Source organism: Perissodus microlepis, unplaced genomic scaffold (genome assembly GCF_051167445.1).
Source record: "Perissodus microlepis isolate ML-2025 ecotype Zambia unplaced genomic scaffold, ASM5116744v1 scaffold_39, whole genome shotgun sequence".
Taxonomy (NCBI): Eukaryota; Metazoa; Chordata; class Actinopteri; order Cichliformes; family Cichlidae; genus Perissodus; species Perissodus microlepis.
In genome coordinates, this window is record NW_028182061.1 from 49820 (window position 1) to 74143 (window position 24324).

The 24324-nt window shown below is 40.3% G+C and overlaps 2 protein-coding genes and 1 long non-coding RNA gene across 10 annotated transcripts; 2 read left to right on the top strand and 1 right to left on the bottom strand.

Annotated features, from left to right (window-relative positions):
- The first annotated feature begins 2678 nt into the window (after window positions 1-2678).
- LOC146360512 (differentially expressed in FDCP 6 homolog) lies at window positions 2679-6352 on the top strand. Its single transcript, XM_084922784.1, has 5 exons — window positions 2679-2807; window positions 3036-3202; window positions 3307-3505; window positions 3605-3695; window positions 5892-6352. Exons 1-5 carry the CDS (start codon window positions 2679-2681, stop codon window positions 6092-6094), a joined length of 789 nt encoding a protein of 262 aa, XP_084778910.1. The 3' UTR covers window positions 6095-6352.
- A 1445-nt stretch (window positions 6353-7797) lies between these two features.
- On the bottom strand, window positions 7798-10733 carry LOC146360513 (serine/threonine-protein kinase pim-2-like). The gene is made up of 9 exons (XM_084922785.1): window positions 10468-10733; window positions 9843-10079; window positions 9592-9717; window positions 9374-9468; window positions 9188-9235; window positions 8885-9103; window positions 8615-8795; window positions 8358-8528; window positions 7798-8268 (listed from the first exon to the last, which is right to left on the bottom strand). The coding sequence occupies exons 1-9, from the start codon at window positions 10526-10528 to the stop codon at window positions 8177-8179; spliced, it is 1230 nt and encodes a 409-aa protein (XP_084778911.1). The 5' UTR covers window positions 10529-10733; the 3' UTR covers window positions 7798-8176.
- Window positions 10734-16786: 6053 nt separating this feature from the next.
- LOC146360514 (uncharacterized) lies at window positions 16787-24006 on the top strand. 8 transcript variants are annotated; one of them, XR_014799655.1, is made up of 8 exons: window positions 16787-16924; window positions 17083-17312; window positions 18767-18845; window positions 20688-20869; window positions 20968-21460; window positions 21952-22082; window positions 22324-22653; window positions 22882-24006. It is a non-coding gene; the product is annotated as an uncharacterized LOC146360514 (long non-coding RNA). The 8 variants fall into 8 exon arrangements; XR_014799657.1 differs by lacking the exons at window positions 16787-16924; window positions 17083-17312 and adding an exon at window positions 17381-17479; XR_014799656.1 differs by lacking the exons at window positions 16787-16924; window positions 17083-17312 and adding an exon at window positions 18388-18473.
- The last annotated feature ends 318 nt before the right edge of the window (window positions 24007-24324 follow it).

Genomic DNA, 24324 nt, shown 5'->3' on the forward strand with positions numbered 1-24324 from the left:
TGATGCAACTGCTAGGAAGTTGAGGGTTAAATCGTTTTAGACACCATCTGCGGTGTAACTGTAATAGCTCTCTGACATGTGAGAAGGAAGCGCCAAATGGTGAACGATATTAGTTTCAGGTGCACAGTACATACGATTGTGCTGAAGATACGTCCCATTACAAAGTGACTGAATGGTTCTTTAACAGATTTATTTTTCAGGTAATTAACAGTCATTTAAACCTGACTAAAGCCCTAAAATAGATGCATTTTGTGAACCAAAAAGAGTAATTCATGTAAAACATGAAAGTCACAAGACTGTGAAACCACATCACCAGAGAAAACCTGCTGGGACCAGACTGTACAAATCAAGTTTCCATCCTGCCTTTTTTTTCTGTGTATCAGAGCAGCTGACAGTTAAAGCAAAAGCACAACTGGTTTCAGTTCCTTAAAACAAAGACAGTGTAAACATGTTTAATGGTATGAGGTCCAAAAGTCATTGAAGCTAGATGATAACGGAAATCTTTTTCTGGGTCATGTGACAGTGATTTTTACAGGGTTTTTTTAGTAGAAAAGTCCAATTTAAGCTCAGTTATAAGTGAAAGAGCAATTTGAAGCTGCTCACTTCAGTACTGTAAAATAATGAGTTGCAGCTGTTGTAATCTCTTCATGCAGGAAATGGTAAGAAATGCAAACATTAATTAATTAACTCAAGAGTAAGTGAAAAGACTGATTGATTTGAGAGAAGTTTCGTTCGTTTACATGAAGAAAAAGATGTAATACAACGTTTTTTTCAGACATTGTGTTTCTGTTGGCTTCATCCGAACAATCACCATGTAGTAGAGAGTTTACTGCTGGATGTGAACAGGCTGGGATGACATCCGACACCTCAGGTGTTGCACTAGACTGTGGTGGTGACGGGAGAACTGAGCCAGAAGGTGAACGTTTTGATTTACTAGTCGATCTGCATTCCAGATCTCAGAAACGTTGAGTAGTGAAGATATCACAGACGCAAGCAGCAGAAATGAGTTTCTCCTGAAGGGTTCAGTCTTTGAGATACGGTGAAGAGTTTGAGTGGCAACCATACAGAGAGCATCAACAACTTTGCATATATATGGTTGGTTTTGTGCATGACTAGTGGTTTGAATTAGATTTTGGGGGGGTTGTGTTGTGCTTGTTTTTTTGTTTGTTTTGTGTTTTGTTTTGTTTTGTTTTTAGCTCTGCTCTCAGAAACCAGAAACATAAACACTCTTAGCACTGCAAAGCCCAAAGATCTCTAAAAGCTTTGTATTATGAACAAATCGTTATAAAATCTAACTCAACAATGTAAATCCACAGCCTGATGGAGCTTATTCTGCTTTACTATGTTGTTCAAAAAAAGAAGCAGACGATTGTCAGAATTTTTATTATGTCTACAAAGACTTAGATGCTTTAGAAAATCGCTGAGGTTTACTCCCTGAGAGGAGATTGCCATTTCTTTACCTTCTTCATCTTCTTTTCTACAGATGCAGTGATGCTTTTAACCTCCACACAGTGACTCCACATCACCAACACCAGCCTCGCTTCCAGCTCCAATGATCTTCCACCTCTGACTCTTTCCTAAAATTGACCAGTAGGTGGTGCCAGCCCTGCCCAGGTGGGGTGGCCAGCGATGGAAGGCCGACGTGGTGGAGGCAGCAGCAGCGGTAGCTACTCACAGATCCCTGTCAGAACAGGCATGGGGTCTGTCAACTCCCCGGCCGTTTCTGTGAGATTGGAGGCGTACGACATCGGAGAGAAGAAATGCATCTCGGATGTGAGGAGGACTTTCTGCCTCTTTGTCACCTTTGACCTCTTGTTCATCACCATGCTCTGGATCATAGAACTCAATGTAAGTCTGTGTTTGTAGTGGCTGTGACAGCAGCTTTGTTTTTTTATTAGATATCTGTAGTAATAAAGTTTTTACAGCAATGTAAAACCACACGAGATTAAGATATATCACCAGACAGTGAGCCTTTTTGACTGAGTCAGCCTACTCGGGAGAAATTTATTGGATGCATCTGCTGTCTTCTATGTATTTTGCTCAAGAAAAAACTAAAACTGAAGATGATTTTATTATTTCCCAGAGATTAAAGGGTTATTTAAAAGTAAAGTTAAACAAAGTCAGGAAAGATAAAACGCTAGTATTGAAGTTTTTAAAAAACTCCAAAGTAGGTGAAGCCGTTAAAAGGCCAGGCTCAGAGCCTTTGGTTTTGCTTTTTTGTGGAAAAACATTTATTGTTCTTTTAGAGCAGGGGTGTCAAACTCAAATACACAGTGGGCCAAAATTCAAAACTGGAACAAAGTCGCGGGCTAACGTTAATATTTATTGAAATATATTTATTCCTCCAGATATAAGAATGAATCTTTTCTTATGGACTCAAACACGTTTTGCTGAAAAACTGAATATGGAACAAGCAAAGCTTAATACTAAACAATATATATATTAGCTGTATAATACCAGTAGGCCAGCTCTGATAGTAATTTGGTATGTATTCGCGGGCCAAATGTAAGTAGGCTGCGGGCCAAATTTGGCCCACGGGCCAGAGTTTGACACCTATGTTCTACAGCGTCTCTGAAACCATGACTCTCCTCCACAGAGTCCAGACCACATTCACTCAGCCGCTCTATGCTGGACTGTTGGTGTACCTGCTGGATAGAGGTGAAAACACAAACCAAACAATGGCTCTTTCATCGGTTTCACAGCATGCACGGGAACTGGAAACTCGAAGGGAGGCAGAGGAGAGAGAGCGGAGGAAGCAGAGGGAGGTGCAGATGGAACTGGAAAGACAGCTGAAAGAGGCTGAGATGGTAAAAAAAAAGTTTTCCACTTGACACCAATTATGTACAGAGTCTTTTCTCCTTGACTTTGATCTTTGAGAACTGCAGCAAAATGTTGACTGTCATTATAAAATTCACACCTAGTCTTTAATGATTTGGAAAAATGGTCATGACAGTCCAGGAAAAGGTGATTCAGGAATAGGTCAGTTCATACCGCTCTGTTGGTGCATCTGTTTATGTAGCTGTGTGTGTGCATAGATAAAAGACAGCATGCAGGCTGAGATGCAGGTGAAGGAAAAGGAGGCTGAACAACAGAAGAAGAGGATCAGGGAGCTGGAGCTGACACAGCAGCAGCTGGAAGTTGCCCTTAATATGGAGATCCAGGCTCGGCTGGAGGAGGAGAGGGCCAGACTGGAGCTTGAGCGGTAACAATGGATTTCTAACTTATTTTATTTGTGATGGAGATCTGATATATCCATGAGAAGTATTAACATTTTCAGTTGCTTCTTCCCTTTTTCCCCTCCTTCAGGTTGCTGCAGGCTGAAGATGAAAAGAGGAAACATTTCCAGCTCCTCCAGGAGCAGCAACGTACAATGCAAAACCTCAGCCCCATACAGGAGCTGTCAGATGGCAGTCCCGATGAGGATACCCCCTCAGCCCTCAACTCTGCCTCTCAGGAGCTCCAGGATCTGCAGGCATCTCGCCAAAGAAGCCACCAGCGTCTGGAGGTGAACAAATTTGTTTTGACTGGCTTTGTGAGCAGCATCTTATTTAGTGCTCTTCTAAAACAACACTGATGAGGATGCCTGCATGATTTTTGTTTCCAGGAGGTTCAGGAGAGGCTGAGGAATGCCAGTCAACATGTACGGCACTGGAACATCCAGCTGAACCGACTGATGACCCCCATTACTCCTGCAGGTGCCGTATTCACTTTGCCTCTTTGCAGCACAGACTTCTGGAACAGAGTGTTAGTATAGTTAATAACAGTGTAGACCATATAATCTGTCAGATAATTGCATTAAAATGCTACAAAAGGCACCTACCCCCAAACATGTCAAGAGATTCATTCAGTGACTTGAATGAAAGAATCTGACTCACCTCAAGTTAATTAAAATGAAAACTAAATCTTATTATGATTTAAACACGGAAATCTTAAAACGAAAAATAACCGCATGCACAGTTGTTACAGGCTGCAAACATGTTTTATACTGCTTTGAAGTCTGGGACAGCATCATAAGAGGCATAACTGATCTCACCGTAGTCCCATGAAGACTCAAGATGAGTGTTTTCACGACTGCCATCTTGGTGTTTTGAAATCAGGCATGATGAATGAAGGGAAGAACTGTCTGTTAAGGTTCTCAGTCGTTCAGGTCATCGTAGTCTAAGGAGCTTGGAAAGAAAAGCATCTGGACTTCTTTAAGTTTCTTGAAGAGCGTTTCACCTCTCATTCAAGAAGCTTCTTCAGTTCTCTGAAGAAATTCTGAACTGAAGAAGCTTCTCAGATGAGAGGTGAAACATCTTCAAGAAACTTAAAGAAGTCCAGATGCTTTTCTTTCCAAGCTCCTTAGACTGTAGTTAAACTTCACACACTGGACTTGTCAGTCACACGTCCTTCGCCAGTAGGCATTCCCAGAATGATCTTTCCCCTTCTGACGCTTAGAATGACCAAATATGTGCAAAATGGACAATTCAACATGCCACCATGTCAGTCTTTTATTAAATATGACATGAAACAAATGACTGAGCCATTAAATTTGTCACAAAGGTGTTCACCTAATTCCAGGCAAATGGAATAGACTTCTATGGGACCATAAGTCTTTTTGCACTTTGACATTTGTTTTACTTTTCAGATCTGTAACCTATAACTTTTATACTGTATGTGTTTTGATCATAGGAGTCTACGGGGACTTACTTACTTTTAGCACGTTTAGCAGTTGATGTTGGCTTCTTTTTCAGTACTGGAGCTTCCTGCTCATTGAAGACTTTTCTAAAAGGAAATGCTTAATCCAAAATGGCGTTTTAAGGGCTTGGATTAATGTCAATACAGCAAATATTCTTTCTTATGTTAAAAGAACATGGATCTCTGTCAGTGATAACTTCTGACTTTATAACTCAAATTTTAAGAGAGAGCTTCACTGCTAAGCTCTCATCTGTGTGGGTGTCACGGTTCGCTTGAGGACTCACACGCAGGACTCAGAGGCACAGTCAGTATTTATTACAGTTCCACCAGGTGTATATACAAACAGTGCAGGGGATAGTGCTATATACAAAGCGGTGACAGGGAAAAGGCTCCGGGGAAATCCAGGTAGGGAAAAGACACTTGCTCCTCTTCTGACTCTCTCTCCAAACACTCACACAAAAAGGGAATCCGCTCGGGGAATGCAGAGTCGGGTCCAGGGGATCTATGTACAGAAGGAAACACACGTTAGAGGTTTTGCACAGGGAAGCAAAAGAGAACTTGCTCAGAGCCGGGCTGCACTGACGCGAGTCACACACAACGATCCAGCGATGAGTAGAAGCCACTCCCTGGCTTAAATGCTGGCTGCACTGATGAGGCCCAGGTGTTTCCTCTTCAGAGGGGCGTGGGGCGAGGGCGTGAACCCACCATGAGTTCCGCCCTGGCGAGAGAGCGAGAGAGAGAGCAAGAGAGAGAGAGAGAGCAAGAGAGAGAACACTACTAGTCAGCGGCCTGCTGATCCCCTGGCCGTGACAGTGGGGTTCAAATCCCTTATTCAGATTAAGATTTTATGTGACATTACATTGGCAAAAATTAAATTTACTTGAATAATGTGAGTATTGGAGTAAGTACTTGAGTAATTTTTGAATAACTTTAATTTTGTAATGTGCATATTTTATGAATAATGATGTTTCAATACTTTAATCTACTGAATAAGTAAGAATTAGACTTAATAATCTTTTTACTTTAAAAAGGGAAATTGTGTACAATCTTTTATTCTCCAAAATGCACATAATAAAAATGTTTTGGGGAATGTATATGCTTTTTAAAAACCAATTGCTTCTTACCTGATGCATGCTATAACTTTCAGCAAAACTGAACTAAAATTTGTTAACAAGCTTACCAAATAAGAAATGTTTTGTGAATTTTCTTTGCAGAGCGACTGGAAAGCCGGCTGTTATCAAAGCCCACGTGCCCTAAAAAGGAGGGCGCGCTGGCCAGTAATGAGTTCATCACTAAGTTTAAGATAAGAGTTGATCAGAATAGAGGCGATGATGAAAGTCTGGAGCATCAGTTGGAGGCTGCCAACCTGTCTGATGAATCGTTCGAGGCCCAGACAGAAGTCAACGGACAAATATGATCACAGACATTTTAAAAACGCGAGTTGAGAGTTAAGGGGGAAAAATATTGTAATAAGTATATATTTGAATTGCACACTAAGATATAAAGTGATGGCAGCGAGCACAGTGTTGCAGGATTTAATTAAAAACACATCTGACTAAGACCAACTGAAATTTAGAGTTGTGTATAATAAAGTTTATTCATGATTAATAAAACAAATCTGTAATATTTTTCTTTCTCTTTTGTCCATTTGAATCTCGCTACAGCTTAAATAAAAGAAAAGAATGTGTTTTGAATAAATCAAACTCTATTCTCTCTTTTTCTTTCTTTCTTTTTTTCTTGGTGGGTTTTCTTTTGCAATCAAACACAACATTATACAATTATATAGTATAGTAAGAAATATCCTTTAACTTAATTTAGTATTTGTTTTTTAATTTTTGTTTTTATTGTTTCCCCTTCAGTTTTGTGCTTATAACATGTTCTAATCTGACATATTATGCAGTAAATTATTTTTGCAATAACTTAACAGGCCATTGTGGGAGCCAACATTCACTTATCAAAGACATATTTGTATATTCTGTGGGCTGCTTTATGGTTGTGTCATTTAGAAACATAAGCCACAACAGACTTCCACCGGAGAGTACTTAAAAATGTATTTTTATGTAAAGATATTTTAATTAACTACTATATTAAGAGAGAACCTATTGTTACATGGATTAATTGTACAAACTGTAGAGAAATAAGTTTAAGCGTGCAACTTTTTATTCATTTTTAACTGTATTAATGTTTTTATGTTGATACAGCCGCCTCATATCTGTTTCCTCAGTGTTTTTTAAACCATGTACTCCATCTATGAGTAAGAACATGAATAAATTCCTTTCCAAATTTGTAGTTCTTTTTTCCAACTGTTTTTAGTATATATGTAACATTTCTTTACACACAAATGCAGGTATTCTTTTGCACCAAGACGTTAAAGAAATGCTAAGAAAAAATGAAAATACTACATTGCAACCTGTGTGTGTGTGTGTGTGTGTATATATCTGTATCTATATAGATATAGATATATATGTGTATTCGTACCCTTTTTTCATCATCTAGTTTCCTGTGCCAGATCTTCTACTGATCCACTGAGGCAGACATGTAAAAAAACATGAACTAAAGCATATTTCTGTATATAAACAGGACTTTAAATCTTTATCAACAGCTACTTTAGAGGAAATTCTTCTATAAACTGCAACCAAAGGCTCAACTCAGAGGACAAAATCCAACCTGTTATAAATAGTGTGACAGCAAACTTTCTCTTGTGTAAAGTTACAAATAGGAGTAATTATCCACAGGAGCTTTTATACATAATGAAGTTATAATTCGTCCTGTAGAAATTGTACATTTAAGCTATATAGTTCCCGCTGTGATAACTCTGCTATGAATGCCTCTTATTAACTTTTATGCTTTTACAACCCACTATGAGCAAACACTCAGCAACAGTGGGAAGGAAAAACTCCCTTCTTGAAGGAAAAAACCTCTGGTAGAACCAGGAAATCTGTCTAAACTAGTTGGGGGTTAGAGCAACAGATGCAAGTCTTCAGATCATTTGCAGTGTGACTGTCTTTGTGCACACTTTAACCTGATTCAGTTTTCTTATTTGTCAAAATGCACCATGGGTAAAAACAAAACAAAACAAAAAAACAAAACAAAATAGTAATGAAGGAGAATCCTCAGCAAAGATGAATTAAACAAGTTTTATTTTGATCAAATTTTACTTTAAGTAAAACACATCTTTATTTGATGACATTAAAGTCATCAAATAAAGACAGTTTTGATGGAGCTCCTGACCCAGCCCAAGCTCTCTATGAAGACGAGGAAAAACTCCCCAGGGGGCCAGATCGATGGGAAGAAACCTCGGGAAAGCCCATTCAAAGAGAGATCCCCTTTCCTGGGATGGCTGGGGGGGTTACAGGAACTCCAAAAAAGCTAAATTTTTATTTATTTATTTTTTAAGATTGACCCATTCTATCTATTCCTGTCCAACAGAAAAAAGAAAGGAAGTTACTACAATGTATCATACTTATATGATAAGGTGTGAATTGTGTGTTTGTGTGTGTTATCTTAGCCAGGGGTGAAGCTGGAGCTCCTCCAGTGTTGGGCGCTTCTCCGGGACTGTAGTTAAACATGCGTCCAAGAAATTCCGGCATTCTTGAAAGAAAGAAAAGATCAAAAAGATGAAGATGATAGTTCTAGTGATCCAAGGCATCAGTGAATCTGGAAGTGTGAAGTTTTCTTACCTGTGGACAGACGCTTTTTGATGCTCAGTTTCTTTGTGAGGAACCTCTCGGTACTAAAGTCCCGTGCATGAAGCGCTTCATACAACACCACTCCCATTTTCCACACCGTGGTGGGTCCACACCTGTAGCAGCTCCTCCTGTACCACTCGGGAGGGGTGTGAAGAGGAGTGCCTAACAAACAGACACAATTACAATTTCTTCTAAAACAAAAGACACAAATTGTTACATCTGTGAAAAGCAGGAGCAGAATATGTTACCATAGAAGATGCGATACAGAGATCGCTGCTTAACAAAGCAGCTCAGTCCAAAGTCAATGATGCGAACTCGAGGCACATCTGAGCCGGTCTCAATCAGAATGTTTTCTCCCTTGATGTCCCGATGAAAGATGTGTTTATCCTCAAGTTCCTTTACAGCATCAACTAGTTGCTTCAGAATGACCTGGAAAAGATGAAAAACACAATAATGAGTTAATGCTTTTCTGCCTTGATTGAATGCTGTACAGTCTAAGGTTCTTCCAGTCAACCTACCTTGGCCTTGTCCTCTGGTAAAGTTCTTCCATTTTCTGCTTTGTATTTTTGCAGGTCCACAGCGGGGACAGGTCTCTCCAGCACCAGGATCAGCTCTTTGCCAAGGTCGAACCACTCCAGCAAGGACACAGGTGCTGATATTCCCACTGACCCTTCTGCTTCACCTGCAAGTTTAACCATAATGGCCACTTCCACTGAGAGCTTCTTCCCGCTTTCATCCTGAAATATTACAACAAAGTGGATGATGAGGAACGCCGCATTCAATCCAGTAATGTAAAACTAATTCAAGTGTTGGACGCTTACCGCCACTTTGCAGTAGACTTTATTTTTGGGAATGTGTTTGATGGCAACCTAGAAGACACAGAGCATTGGTGAGCATTTCCTCAGTATGACATAATGAAAGGTGGAAACACAGCAGACGTCTCAGTTTACGATATTATCCATTATCTGCGTTACTGCCTGTCTTACTACCATCATCTGAACACTTACTGGAAAACGATCTTCTATCCGGTAGCCAGCAAACACTGCTCCGCAGCCTCCTTCTCCGAGCTGGTGCTCCTCCACATATCTGGCTTGGAATTCACCTGAACAGACAAAACAACAAATCTTGTTTTATTACAGCTGTGACACAAATTACTCTCCTCTGTAGCCTAAATGTTCCTTTTGCCCTTCCCCTGAATATAAAACCCAAGCTGCTTGCTACTTACGTTTTTGGTCTGCCACTGATTTTTTGTCCTGGTCCACATTCCTTTTTTTTTTCTTGGGTGACTCTCTGTTGTCTCCCGCGGCCTTTCTTTTGCCATTTTTTGCGCACACCTGTTTGTTGTTCAAGTCTGGAGATGTGGAAAACACCAAAAGCACATCAGCTCACTGGATGATAGACACAAACACTAAACACTAATATCTTAAACCTAGCAACCACACTTAATCTACCCCCTTATTCAACTAATTAGCCTACCTTTACCAGAGTCCAACGAGGAGGATGCTTGCTCCTTGTCACCGCTCATATGGTCGAGAAGTTTAGCCTTCTTTGCTTTCTTTGTTGTGCCCTCTTCATCTTGCACAACCTTGCGCTTCACTCCTCTGACCACATCTGAGCTGGTGGAAGGACCAGCCTGCTCAGCGACCCTCCTCCTTTTTATTGGGGTCTTCTTTTCAGGACTGGCCTTTCTTTTAGCAGTCCTGCTCTTACAATCTATAAACGACAACAACACAGTGGTGAAAAAGAGTGCCCGACATCAGGACTGGAAGCAGTTTGATGGCAAAGAATTTGAAATTGCTTTTGCTTAAATTATCACAAGTTTATTCTTGGGATAAAAAAACTGACCAGTGCGAATTGATACTAGGTTTACTAAGTCTTAGATCTTGATGACACTTGTTGGTCTGTTTTTACTGTTGAGTCCAAGAATAAACTTATTACATTATTTTACCAAAAGACCGGTAACCTTTCTTTGATTAGACATCTTGTATTAAAGCTATTTTCAATCAAACATATGATTCAATTGCTCCAAAAATGATTCACACAGTGTCAACATTTCTAGGATTTGGATTTTACCAGGATTTGATTTTATTATTTTACTTACCTTGATCTCCTGAATCTTTCTTATCGGCTGGAGTGGTAATTTTTCTTGTTTCCTTTTTCATTGTAATTTCGGAGAACTTTTAAAATCGGAAATGTAAACCGTAATGAGTTAATATTGAGTTAATATTCCTTCAAATGTGCGCCCTTCAAATGCTTGACTTTTCTAACTGAATTCTGTAAGTGAGCTTTATAAGTAAACTCTGGAAACTACGGCAACACAACATAGAATCTTGCCTTTCAGTGACTTCACTGACTGCCAGTAGTTCAAAGTAGTTTACAGAAAAACACTGGCAGACAAAGCCATGATATTTCATATAAGTCAATCATTTCATATCAATTAAACAGTTTCTTTCATTATCTTTCATCGTTTGTATAAAGACCTCATGTATGGATGACAGTATGAAGATTTGTGGTTGACCACACACTAATAAACACAGTGTCAGCTACATTGTCATCTGATTTAAAGTATTTATTATGTACATTTAACTGTCATGGTACTGAGTCTGTGACCCAGTGTTTTGTGTTTGTTCATTTATATTCATTGATTATTCTTATGTATGTTTTTGGTTCTCTTTATTGTTTTCTTCTTGTGTTATATTCTTAGGCTTTAGGTTTCTGTTACTTTGCCTTGCCCCTGTGTCCCACGTGTCATGTCTAGTCACTCTTCTTTCCATGTTCCCCAATTTCTCCCCAGTCAGTCATGTCTCTGTGTCAACTCTGTGTCTTTGTAAAAGTCTCTTGTTTGCTGTTTTACTTTGATAGTCTTGGGTGCTATGTTAGTGTTTTCATGTCTGTGAAGGTTCTCAGTCATCTAGGTCATCGTAGTCTAAGGAGTTTGGAAAGAAAGCGTCTGGACTTGAAGTTGCTTGAAGATGTTTCACCTTCTCGGATGAAAAGAACTGAAACTTTGCTTGAACGTCTTCAAGCAACTTAAAGAAGTCCAGACGTTTTCTTTCTAAGCTCCTTAGACTATGTTAGTGTTTTCAGTTTTCCTTCCCCATGGTCTTGTTGTTTGTGATTTCTTGCAGCTGTGCTCTCATCCTGTGTCTTATTCCCTCATTTATCCCTCTGTGTATTTAAGCCCAATGTTTTCCTCTGTTTGCTGTTGAGTTGTCTGTGTATCATCCATGACAATTAAATTAAATAGCAAATGCAACTACAATTTCAATGAGATTCATTCCTGGCATTCTACTGCGGTGGCTGAAAGTAGACACCAAGCATTATCACTGTAACTGATGTAAATATTGGACTTGGAGGGGATTCATCTGATAGACTGATGCAAACATTACTGTGAGGAAAATTTTGAATCTCCCAATTTTCTTTTTTTCTGAAAGAAAGAAAGTTGGTTACTGTATCACATTTGTATGGCAAGATGTGAATTCAGTATGCGTGTGTGTTTGTGTCAGAGAGGAGTTTATCTGAGCCAGGGGTAAAGCAGGAGGTCCTCCAGCATTGGGCACTTCTCCAGGACTTTGTTAAAACTTGTTTTCAAGACGTCTGAAATGAAAGAAGGACAAGAGATATCGAGATGATAATTCCAGTGATCCAAGCAATCACATTGATTTTCTGCAAAATTTTCTTTTTGAGAGTCATTCGGCTGGGCAGGGGGTATAACACATCTGCAATGCAGCAACATCTGCTCTCTGGGCCTGTGTGAGAGTGTTATCTCAATGGCGGGAATGAGGATGTTGGAATTTGGCATCTCAGGCACTAACTCATCTCTTTCCTTAACCGGGCTCACCAGAGATTGGTTTCAGCCTCTCTCCATGCTTTAAGGAGGTTGAGTTGATAAATCTGACTGGCCCCTCCCCTGTCTGACCATATCTCTTCATAGTCAACACCAATGTTCTCACCGTGTGACCATGAACGGTCCTTACCACTTGGCAAGTAATTTCGAGCTAGAAGAAGGGAGTAAGACAAGCACTTTATGTCCCTGTTAAAATACAATTACATTTTATCAAATATCACTAAGCAGTCCTTACCTTTAAATACAGCCTGGTTTCTTTCTCTTTCTTTCTATATCTCTGAGTGAAGTTAGCTCTCACTCTTTCTCTTCCTGTGAAATACAGCAAGTGGAGCTTTAGCTAGCAACACACTGTGACACAGTTAGTGTTTGTTGAGGTGATAGAAATGCTGCATTTGAAATTACCTGACACAACATTTTACTCCCTTTTATGTTCACTCCTTTTTTTCTGAAGTACCGCAAATTATGGGCACGTGGGGTTGTTCTGGTGTTGTGCTAAAAATAAATAAATCAAAACTACGGTACATGGTTTGCTCTTTCATCTCTACTGATTAAAACGCGACTGCCTTTCATGTGTCACTGTTTAGGCTCAAATCTCATTGTTTGAAGGCCTGCAGTGACGTGAAATATTAACTTCCCCCAAATGCGTTAAACCCAAAGTAACGAGTTTGTTTTGAAAATATACGGAGAGGAAACTACAGATATTTGTTTAAAAATGTAGGGAGTAAAAATTAAGTACAGCAAGGAAGTTTTTTTTTAACTTTTTTACTTCCTACCTCTGGAGCCAATTAAGCTAAATTTAAGAAGCGCATGTCTGTGTATACTTAAAAGCTCTTATAGTTATTTTCACTTTGTAGACAAATTAAAGCACAGAAAAGAAAAACACGATACATTAGAGCATGACATACTTTGACCTGAGGTGGCGCTGCAGCGTGAAAGAGCCTGAACGTCAACCGGAAGAAGACGAGAATAAACTCCGTATAAACAACATGGCGTCTCTCTGTGAGGTGTCATGCCGAGCAACTATAACTGTTCCTGCATATATGTCCCTCCTCAATGTGAAGAAGACTGGACTCCAAGCTGCTCCTGCTGATCACTGCGTGTTCCTCCTGTGTCTAAAATCTATTTCCATTATGAATCAGGAAACTGTTTGCACCAATCATAAAGGCAATAAAATACGTCACACACTAAGAAATAACAAAAAGGAATTGTGGATTTCAAGGAGATTTTTCCCTCGTTTTTTGAAATCATAAGAATACAAACTAATGCAAGACTGTCATGTTTTCATAAGTTTGTAGAGACACTGTTCTGTTGTATTCTAGGACATCAGTCACTTTTTAAATGCATGCTACTCCTCATCATCATCATCATTATCATCATCAGCACCCATGACCTCCTTTTAGTCTTTGTTTTGTTATTTTTCAGAGTTCAGGAGACGTTCTTATGGGATTTCCACAGTGTACAAGTACTGTTTAGACCCTTTACCTAAAAGAAAAGAGTAAAGTACAAAGTAGATTTACTCACTGCAGGAAAATAATGCCTCAATCTGATATATTGTCTTATATGACAAACTGAAACTGATGCATCAAAGTGTAAGCAGCATTTTCCTGTTACAGCTGGTCTAGATGGAACTGATCTGATCTCCTTTATGTACAGGTAGATATCCAGTGGGTTTGCTAAGGGTCACAGATGAGGGGCTGTGTGAGATGTTTAATGGGAAAGGAAATAAAACCATTGTTCCAGACCTGCAGCTAAGATATTCGAGTATCTTCAAATATGAAGCTGAGTATTACTTCCATACTTTGCTCCACTGCTGATGACCTTGTTACCTGCTGCTCCCTGTTAATGATCAGCCTCAGTTCTGATAGTAAACTGTTGGCTCTCGTTCTGTCAGGTTGTTGCTCAGTGATGTCTTGTTTTCATTTTTACTTCTTCTTCAAATGTGTCTTCCTTTAACTCTTTGCTTTTGTTTCTGCTTCAAACACCAAATGATACACGTGCTGCACCTCTGATGGTTTGTCAGAGAGCAGAACAATTTACATTACAGAGAATATTTTACAGTTGAACATAAACTTTAAATGCATCATGTGATTCCCATTACTGGCTGACTTGTCCGTGTCTTTTGAAAGGTGATAGTTGTGTATCTTTAATCAGTTAATGCAATATGCTTGACTGAAAGAGCCATCCAGCGGGTCAGATGGAGAATTTTTCATGCCGAATGTGACCCACGAGCCTTATGTTTGACACCCCTCATTTATACCCTTTCTCTAAAAGAACAGATTCAATTACAGTGTGGATTTGCTCACCACAGCAAAAATCATGCCTGGATGTGATAAATTGTGTCATATCTGACCTCTAAGTATCATTTTAACTGTCACAACTGGTGAAGATGGAGCTGAACTCACCAGCAGCATGTGTAGTTAGATTTTTACTGGTTAGCAAATGTTCACATATGAATATCAGCGGCTGTGAGATTTTTAATGGGAGTGAAAAAAATGCTACAGTTTCTGGAAACTTGAGTTTGTTTGAGTTTCTAAAAATTCATTTACATCTGAAGTGGCGCTGAGCAACAGCTGCTTTTTGTGAGAGGGAAAAACAAGTTGTTGTTGTTTCTTTATTTAAAACTTAATCTGAAGGTTGTGCCACAATTTCAGCTGCAAGAAGTGCAAAACAGCACATAAATAGAAAAAATTATTATTGATTAAAGTCCCTGAAAGTATAAAGGACAGTTTTACATGTACTTGGATACTTTCAGCTACTCTGCGTGACTTTTGTACCCTGCTGCTCCCTGTTAATGATCAAACTCTGACTGACAGTAAACTGTTGACTCTCGTTCTGTCACGTTGTTGATCAGTGACGTCTTGTTTTCAGATGTCTGCCTTTAACTTTTTGGTTTTGTTTACTGAGTAATATACCAGGTGTTGAAGCTCTGATGGTTTTTCAGAGAGTAACAACTTTTATTACAGAGAACATTTTAAAACTCAACATAAACTTAAAATGAATTATATGTAACACATTATTGGCTACTTTAACTGTGTTTTTAGGATCTCTATCTTCCTGTATTATCTGTACTTGAAGGACTGTGTATAAAGGACTTTGACTCTGTAATCAACCGTGGATGTGAAAGCCTTCAATTTCAGTCCCAAAGTCAGAAATTGTTTCATTCCAATGAAATATACATTTTATAAGTTGAGTCTTTTTGTGCTCTGCAACACAGTGCATGTACATGTGTGTACAATTTGTGAAGTCATCAGTCCTCTGTCACTGTGTTTAGAATGACTGTTTTCTTTTCTAAATCATAGAGATGTTTCCTGATGCTGCGTGATGGCTGTGACTGACTGTGAGGATGGAAATAAACAGAAACACTGAGAGAGTTTCTTGGTCAGTATATAAACAAACATATGGCAGATGAGACTGCTACATACATTTTTAATATGTGTTGTAATTTTTCAGTTGCGTTGTCCATTGTGATGACCATCTCACGCAGGTCCAGAGAGCAGATGTTGCTGCATTGCAGCAGCTTTTTGCAGATGTGTTCTCCCCCTGCCCGACCGTACAGCTGTGAGAGCTGTACGGTTTTATAACCCGCCCTGGTGTGACGCTGCGTTCACGGCCCTACTGGTTACCTGACCTTAAAAGTCAAATTATTTAGAGAGAATTGGCTGAAATACTGATGCTGGGAGTAATAAAAGAGCCGCACAGTGAGTGGTATAGCCCCATAGTTCTTGTAAGTGAAGACAGATGGGTCTGTTTGTTTCTGTCAACTACCACAAGGTAAATGAGTGTGTCTCAGTTTGATGCTTACCCAATGCCCCGACTCAAGAAACTCCTGGAACGGTTAGGCACTGCTTGCTTTCTCAAGACACTGGATTTAACCGAGGGCTACTGACAGATGCCTTTGTCTCCAGAGTCTAAGGAAAAAAGATATTTCTCCACTCTGAATGGTTTGTACCAATTTATCACACTTTTGCTTGGCTTGCTGGGAGCCTAAGCCACTTTCCAATGACTCATGGACTGGGTGCTGAGTCCACGCATCTTTTATCGAAGATGGGGTTTTTATTTTGCATGGTTTTATTGGCAATCCTAACAGTTGTTTGGTGTTATTGACACTCACAAACAATTACGTACTCACGGGAGTTTCTTTTGAACCTTCTGTGGAACTGCCCATCTCTGGATTCTTTTTACCCTTCAGTGTTTTCCAGCCCTGGATCATCCTCTAATCACAGGAACACTTTTGAGGACTGAGGAAGCAAATATGATACAATCGCAATTCTTTGCCATCAATAATCCTGGCTAATGTGCAGTCTCTGAGGAGTAAATTGGATGAACTGAATCTGAATATCGCACATTTATGTGACTACAGGGACACATGTCTGATGGCATTCACAGAGACTTGGCTCAGGGATTCTGATCCTAATTTAGCAATTTGAATCAGCTGAGTTGGATCAAGAACACATCTAAAAGCTGTAGGACACCGGCACTCGAGGCCTGGAGTAGCCTACCCCTGCACTAAACCATAAACGTTGTTGCCATTGCACATTTTTGATGATAGAATTTGGGCTGTTTCTTTGGGCTTTTGTGTGTGTGTTGTGTTTGCTTGTTTTGGTCTCTCTGTATGGACAGACTGCAAATCAGTTTTCCACAAAAAAGTTCCCATTGACTAATGCCTTAAAAGATGGATTGCATCTTGGTGCAGTGTTTCTGCAAGCCGAAGGTGAGCACTGGAAACTTATAGCCTACGCATCCAGATTCATGACAGAGAGTGAGTGTCATTTACACTCAAACTGAGAAGGAATGATTGGTATTTGGGTGCAGTTTGTCACGCTCTACTACTGTTGTGTTATTTTTTTCTGCTCTTCTGTGCTCACTCAGTTTTAATGATGTATTAGCTGCCCTGGTGTATGATCGCCTGGCTTTGCTATCCATCCGATCCTCTATGATGCCTCACGATGTCTCGTCATCCTCCGGCATTTTCCACCCTCCTCCATTAGCTGGATCCTCGTCAGGCGATTTCGGTGGTTCCTCTAGACCACGGAGAAGGAGAGGGAGAAGAGGAGGTATTCAGGTAAAGCTCAGGCTTTACTGGCGGCGGGGTTTGGCTGGTAAGCGACGTCGAGTGTGCGTTGTCTCCTGTGTTCAGAAAAGCTCCATGGAGGGGGACTTGTTTTCCACAGCCTTGTTTGGATACGCTGGGCCCGGCTCTTTGAGACCGTGCCACCTTAGGAGGGTTTATCCAGACTCTTCTTCGGGCTGGCATTTTCTTCCCTCGGTGAGCTGATTCTAGGAGCGTGACTGCTCGAACCCTGTGTATTTATGTCCCTTAACTCGAGCCTCTGCAGATAATGAGGCTTCTAGCTCACTGAATATGGCGCTTTTTAACGCTCGATCTCTGTCTAATAAATCATTCTTGTTGAATGGTTTTATATTATCTAAAAAACTGGATTTTTTTATTCCTGACTGAGACCTGGCAGCGGGATGTAGACTACTCGTCACTTGTTGAACTCTGCCCGGATGGCTATACTTTTATTACCCGGCCTCGGTTATCTGGTTGGGGTGGTGGGCTTGCCGTGGCTTTCCAGGACCATTTCTCCTGCCGCTCCGTTAAAATTGGACATTTTCTTTCATTTGAGCTGCAGCTGCTTAAAATTGGTAACAAGGATCCTTTCTACTGTGCTGTGGTGTATCGTCCACCTAATAGGTTCTGATAGCTCTAATAGGTTATTTTTATCAGAGCTCAGTGACTTCTTATCCGCTACTATGAAGCTGTCTAGGGTGCTCATAGTTGGGGACTTTTTTTTTTTTTTTTGCCTGTCCCGTTTGGCTCTTTTGCCATCAGAATTATTGTCTAAAGGCAAAGAAAGATGCCCAACGGATTTACTTTACCAAATTGACCATCCCAGCCTTGCCGTAATGGTCCATTTGATTCACCTTTTATTGTTTATTTTATTTTCACTTGCTGAATACGGGACAGACTTGACTGGGGGAAAGAAGGGGAGAAAGAAAGAGGGAGAAAAAAAAGCTGAGAAGAGGGACGGGGGAGAAGGGCAAAAAACAACAGAATAAGCAGAGAGAAAGAAAAAAAAAATGCATATATTGATCACTTGTTGAGACAACACGTTCTCACTCCCAACTCGTCAAACGTGTGACGCATGGCCAGGCTCCCTCTGCTTCACTTATAGACGCGCAGGGTACCCCCCTCGCGTCGGGAATTGACGTGAAGGGTCCTCCGATTGAAGAGATTGCCGCGGAAGTGCCTGTTGTCGGTATATTTAGACATTTTCCAAATCACATTGTAGTGACGTATACAGAACACAATAAATTATATAATGTAAACAACTACCTGAAAAACAGGTAGAACGATACTTTTGTATCGTTTATTGCATTTATGGAGGGAGTGGTGTATGCTGGGTAATGGCACAGCTAGCTACTGGGTGACTTTATTCACCCGCTTCGGCTGTTATCAGTCCATACAGTGGGCGTTATTAGCACAAATCAGTCCCATAGATATGGGCCATCTCCTGCTAGATTGTTCAGAATGTTGTTATCATCCATCCAGATGGAGGATCACTAACAGGAGCGTGGAAGACTCCAGAATCCACTCTGGCTGGAATCCGGTGGATATGCAGTGTGTACAGGTAAGACCATTTAAACGGACAGCATTTATAGAATGACTATTAAAAGTCAGCGAGTGTCAGTAATGTTAATGTGGTTATCTTAGTAATACACAGAGTGCTAATATAACAGCTTTAAGATGCATTTGTAGATATTATTACGTGTTTTACCGTCTTTATGGTGCTAGCTTAAAGTTACGGTGTAAACGTTAGCTTATATTGGAGGAAAGCTGTTACTGGTTAAACGATGTTAGCACAGAAATATTAGCTTCTGTCATGACTGATGAAGTTACTAGTTAATAAAGTTTTCAGTAAAGTGTTTAAACGCAGCCACAGACTGACAGCAAATATCTCGATTAGCTTCAGTGCATCTATAATACATATGTGCAAGTTTCAGTGCTTCGTTTAAACTGTATGATACTTATACTGACCCAGGGTCAGTGTAAAATACAATCCTAGCTGTGTGAACAAAGCCTGGCTCCTTTAATCCTGCATGACAAACCTCAGGATGCAGGTTATTATTACTCTTTCCTGCTGGCACACCTGTCACACCTGAGAGTCAGCTAGAAACTTACAGTGACGTGGACATCATGCAAAGACTGCCAGACTCTGTAATACTGCAAATGATCAGTGACTCAGGTTATCACTAAACTTTAAACGGCACCTTTGTGTCTCTGTGTGTGTGCTGAACATTTAGGATTGAGTCAGGCTGCATCAGCTGAAGCTGTTATTTGTATATATCAGTATTTTTTTTATTCAGGTGTGGGGAAAATACGTAAGACTGCAGTGAAGCGATGCACCAGATTAATCTCTGGCCAAAGGTATCGTACTTAAATCAGACTACTGATCCAGCCACATCAGCCTTTTGTGAGGTCTGTTTAAAGTTGACTAAAAGTGAACTCCAGGTTCCTGAGAGGTGGACTGTGAGCACAGAAACACATGTTCATACATACAGCTGCAGCAAACTTACATTAATTTTTAATAGATTTGTTACTCTGATGTCTGTCTCTGTGTTAGTCCTCTGACAGACTGGTGACCTGTCCAGGTGTGCTCTACCTATGACTACTGGGACAGGCTCTAGCCTTTTTTAATAGAAGTTTTCTGTTATTCTCATTTAAAGTATTTAAGTGCTTATGCATATGCTTAGTTGTGACACTGTTACTGTTCAGTGAAAGTTTCTAAAACTAGATGAACTTACTTCAGCGTCAGCAGTTTGAGAAAACAACTCCCTTTACAGGTGCTGATAAGGCCAAGGGCACAAAACAGCTTAACCATTGATCCGTTAGGTTTCATAGCGAGACACGTGAAGTGTGGTGCGATCAGTTTGTAACTTCCTCCCTCTTCCTTGGAATGCATAAAGGAGTAGGAGCACAACTTCTGTGGCAGCGCTGACATGACTGAACTGTGATGTTTGATGTGTGTTGGCGCAGTAATAAATAGCTTGATCACAGCTCTTTCTGTGTTGCAGACTTTATTTAAAAAATTCCACGACACCTCCCACCCTCCCACTGTGAACCTGAATTGAATATTCAGAAGACATTTGTTTAAATAGTTCTACAAATCTGAGCTGTTGGTGTGTCCTTGGATTGTGTGGTAATAATATTAGAGCTAGCAATCTTTCTTACTGAATCTCTACTATGAGTCATGTTACCTGAGATTAATTCTATGTTTACCTGTCAGCCTGGACAAATGTGCTGTGTGAAGGAAATTAAATTAAATCAGATCTGAACTGCGTACATTTAAGGAACCTGTTCATATTTAATTGAAATATGAACCAGTGATTTTTTTGATTGCTGATTCCAAGAGAGTCTTTGTGGAAATCCTGTTTGGCTTTTTGTTATTTTAATTCTCTTCTCTGTTTTCCAGAACAGTTCTCCACAGTCACTGTCCACATGGGTCAGTGGGACCAAGAAGCACTCTGCTAATGTGTGGACTCTGACCAGCAACATCCAGCAAGGCCCAGACAGCGTTTTCTATCTCCCAGCTGGAGTTTTTTGTTTGTCTGTGATGGGAGAGTCAGATTTTTGTTGAGCTTAACACTTGCAGAGGTAAGTCAGTTTGCAGAGATCCCTCCCACCCTGGCTTTTATGTCCTAGATTTCTTATCTGAAAGAGTAATATTTCAGTGACTGCTGCTTATACCACAGGTTAATACACGCTACTGATCCCTGATAGGAGAATCATCAATTTTGGCAACAAAGAAGCCTGGTGGATGTTTGTTTACAGTCTGATGATGGGACATCATGCTCTGCATCTTCAAAGTTTGCCTCCTCATTATTATTCATACCCAGTAATGTGAAGTATGCTTATATCTACTATAACTGAACCAACCTGGTGCTCTTCATTTATGGAGGCTGTTGAGTCTGAATGTTGGATGTTGTGTATCTCGTGTTCTCTGGGCTTTGTTGTCCTCAGTCTTTTCGCAGGATCAGAAAACAAAACCAGGAGGCGCGTAAATGTTTCTTCTCCATGATGTTTCTTCAAATGTTTCTTCTGGATGATGATAAGACTGTGACACGGGATGCCACCTTTGGTCTTGTGATGAAGCAAAGCTCAGGAAGAAGTGGGATTAAATGGTACCCACATGTGTGCTGCTGAGAAGGATGTACAGGGGCACCTGCAGCCAAATCCAAGCTTCAGGTTAGTTGTAGTTGCAGAACGCTATAGGACTGAGACAGCTGAGGCATCAAATGTTTGATTAAACGGATGAAAAAGAGAAGTTTCTTCCCTATAATTATCACTTCTTAAAATCTGTAGCAACTTCAAGTCTGTCAGCGTGCTGAGCATGCTCAGAATGTGACAATATATTTTTGTTCAATATTTAATTTCTTTCAGTTGCAATTGTTAAATGAAAAAAAATTAAAAATATATTCTTATAATTTAGCAAACTAATTTATCAAAACAAAATATACACATATCTGTATTAGTTTTAATAAATTAATTTGACACCTGTATTGAAAATACCATATTGTATTCATACAGAATCAGTTTGGTATCATTGTTTGTCTGCTCACCGATTGTTGAAACTAAGAGCTACTTTGATCTGTTAAGATCTAAAGTATCCAAAGTTGAGCTCTGATGTTTCTTCACCCTTGTGTGTGTGTGATATGTGATTTCCTACATGCTGGCAGAGCAGAGCAGCAGTTTGTGCTCACAGATGGTGACGGTGTGGAGAGACGATGGTGTTTCCTCAGGAGAACCAGCAGAGTCACTTGCTAACTGATGTTCGTCTGCACTGCACAGAGGAAATCAACTGACCGAGGTTTGTCCAGTGACATGTTATGAAATGTATATTTGTTTTATGCTTACAGTTATGTTTTTCTTGACAGAGGCTCTGCAGAGGTTAGACAAAGCAGAGAAAACGTGCTTTACATTTTACTGTGATTTATTGAGATATTTGTTGCCTGATGTTCAGCAGGAATGGAGAAATAGAATCAAAGGGAGATGTTTTTGTAATGATGTAAGTAAATCTTCAATATTATTTATTTGCTTGGTTATATTAGGAGTGTTTCTGAGTGAGGGGGAGAGGAGTCATCATCCAGGTAAAGTGACGTAGATCAGTGGATACACTTGTCTCCCCTTTAAAGGAGACGATCCAAGTCATCCTTAAATGTTAGTGCTTTCAAATACACAAACATTTTTAAAGGACAAAAATGAACATCCAACTTTGACTGTAATACAAAATAAATCTTTGCATGTGTGTTTTCAAACTCTCAGATGGGCAGCATATCAGTCTTGGACTGTCTAACCTGCAGCACTGAATGACCACCACACATGAGCATGTTCCTGCAACATTCAGCATCTGATCCTTCATCTGTGTGCTTCTGCTTTTGGTAAGTAGAGTTACCCAACTCCAGTAACTCTAAACACATGCCATCCATTTCTAACGGCCTGGTTATGTCACACAGTGGAAATTTGTGTTTTTATGTTTTATCAATCTGTGTATTGGTACATAGTGTTGATTTTATTGTGATATTTATATTGCATGGTTTTATCCTCATATTTATATTGTGTGTGTTAATGTTGTACCATATTCCTTTAATCCATTGTGGACTAAACAGACAATTGTAGGCACCTGTGAGGTGGGGGCGTTCCCCAAGGTGGCCTATCAGCCGCCAGGTTGACCTGTTAAAGGGGATAGTGAGCGCAGAGACAAAAAAAGCGACGCACGAAAGGTGAGCAGGAGAAAAAGGAACGCGTGCAAGCCCGCACGTGTGTGGAAGGAACTGCTGCCTGACTGTGGGGTGCCGCGAGTCGTTCGGCGATCCAGTCCCAACGGCAGGAACGGCAACAGTGGGTGGCGATGGCCGCAATTCACAACAGGGCAGGGATGCCCCTCTGCCTGCATCTGACGGTGAGACAAGGGAGGCCGTGTTCAGGTGTGGAGTGGGACGGGACTGTGCGGCGACGCGCTGTCAGGAGGGGACAGGTCTGCGATAGGAGCCTCCTCCCTGGTCTGCTGCTGGCGAGTTTTACCATACCGGAAGAGAAGTTCCTCTCCTGTCTCTTTCAGATAAGGACCATTCGCCCATGTGTGGCTGGACTGTGGGATTATGGGACTGTGGGAGGGTAATTTTAGCATATGGAAAACATTTTTTAGCCTTGTTTTAATAGTGTATAGTTATTTCTGCCGGCAGGGTTTTTAGCGGGTTGCAAACACTATTTTTATTGTATACGGGGAATTTTAACTTGTATTTGTGATTCTGGCTGTGTGTGGTTTTTTTTTTTTTTGTTTTTTGTTTTTTTATGGAAATAAATGGTGTGTTTGAAGCCAGCTAAGTTTCTATACTCTGAGCGCTGACCCACTCACTCCCCTTTTCGCTTGTATGTATACAGGCGTGGTGGTGAAGATTTAGGTCCACCAGTCTTAGCGGCTACAGTTACTTCCTGTCAGTTACTTCAGAAACCATGTGGTCACCTGACCTAACACTGTTTCTTCTTCTTCCCCTTAATGTTCAAGTGTCACATGTCAAACAGCTGGAGAGGAAACTACACCAGTGTACTGGGATGTTTCACCAACACGTGCCAGATGCTGTTCCTTCATGGTGACATCACCAGAGACAGCCCCACCCACCTCAGGACCTCGCCATTGATCATGATGATTATAATGATGACAGCGAGCGGAACTAAGACTGTAAAAATCCACGACCAGAATTTTTCTTTCTAATTATTAATGAATACTGAGAGCCTCTTTCTGTGTTTTGTCTGTTTTGGGGTTGGTTGTTTTTTTTTTTTTTTTGTTTTTTTTTTTTTTTTTTTTACCTCATTTGTTACTAACAAAGTTCACCAAACTCACACAGTTTACATTCTGTATGTTTCCATCTTTACCAGCCACACTCTAACTGCATTTAAGAAAATAATCCTTAGAAATTGTTGTTTTTCTCTTTTGTAATTGATGATAATTCAGTGAATATACTGCGCTGCTTCCTTTTATTGCGTCACACATTGCTTTAAGTTTTTCAGTGTCCAGTTAGTTCTTACTGCTGTTTGAATTCTCTGTATGT

What these genes read in the sequence shown, in the direction of transcription:
- LOC146360512 (XM_084922784.1), top strand. Translation starts at nt 2,679, where the DNA reads ATGGCTCTTTCATCGGTTTCACAGCATGCACGGGAACTGGAAACTCGA. An exon ending in AGCTGAAAGAGGCTGAGATG is followed by an intron (nt 2,808 to 3,035) that starts GTAAAAAAAAAG and finishes GTGTGTGCATAG; the next exon opens with ATAAAAGACAGCATGCAGGC. An exon ending in GAAGCCACCAGCGTCTGGAG is followed by an intron (nt 3,506 to 3,604) that starts GTGAACAAATTT and finishes TTTTGTTTCCAG; the next exon opens with GAGGTTCAGGAGAGGCTGAG.
- LOC146360513 (XM_084922785.1), bottom strand. Translation starts at nt 10,528, where the DNA reads ATGAAAAAGGAAACAAGAAAAATTACCACTCCAGCCGATAAGAAAGAT. An exon ending in ATCAGTGGCAGACCAAAAAC is followed by an intron (nt 9,469 to 9,591) that starts GTAAGTAGCAAG and finishes TTGTCTGTTCAG; the next exon opens with GTGAATTCCAAGCCAGATAT. An exon ending in CAAAAAGCGTCTGTCCACAG is followed by an intron (nt 8,269 to 8,357) that starts GTAAGAAAACTT and finishes CTTTCTTTCAAG; the next exon opens with AATGCCGGAATTTCTTGGAC.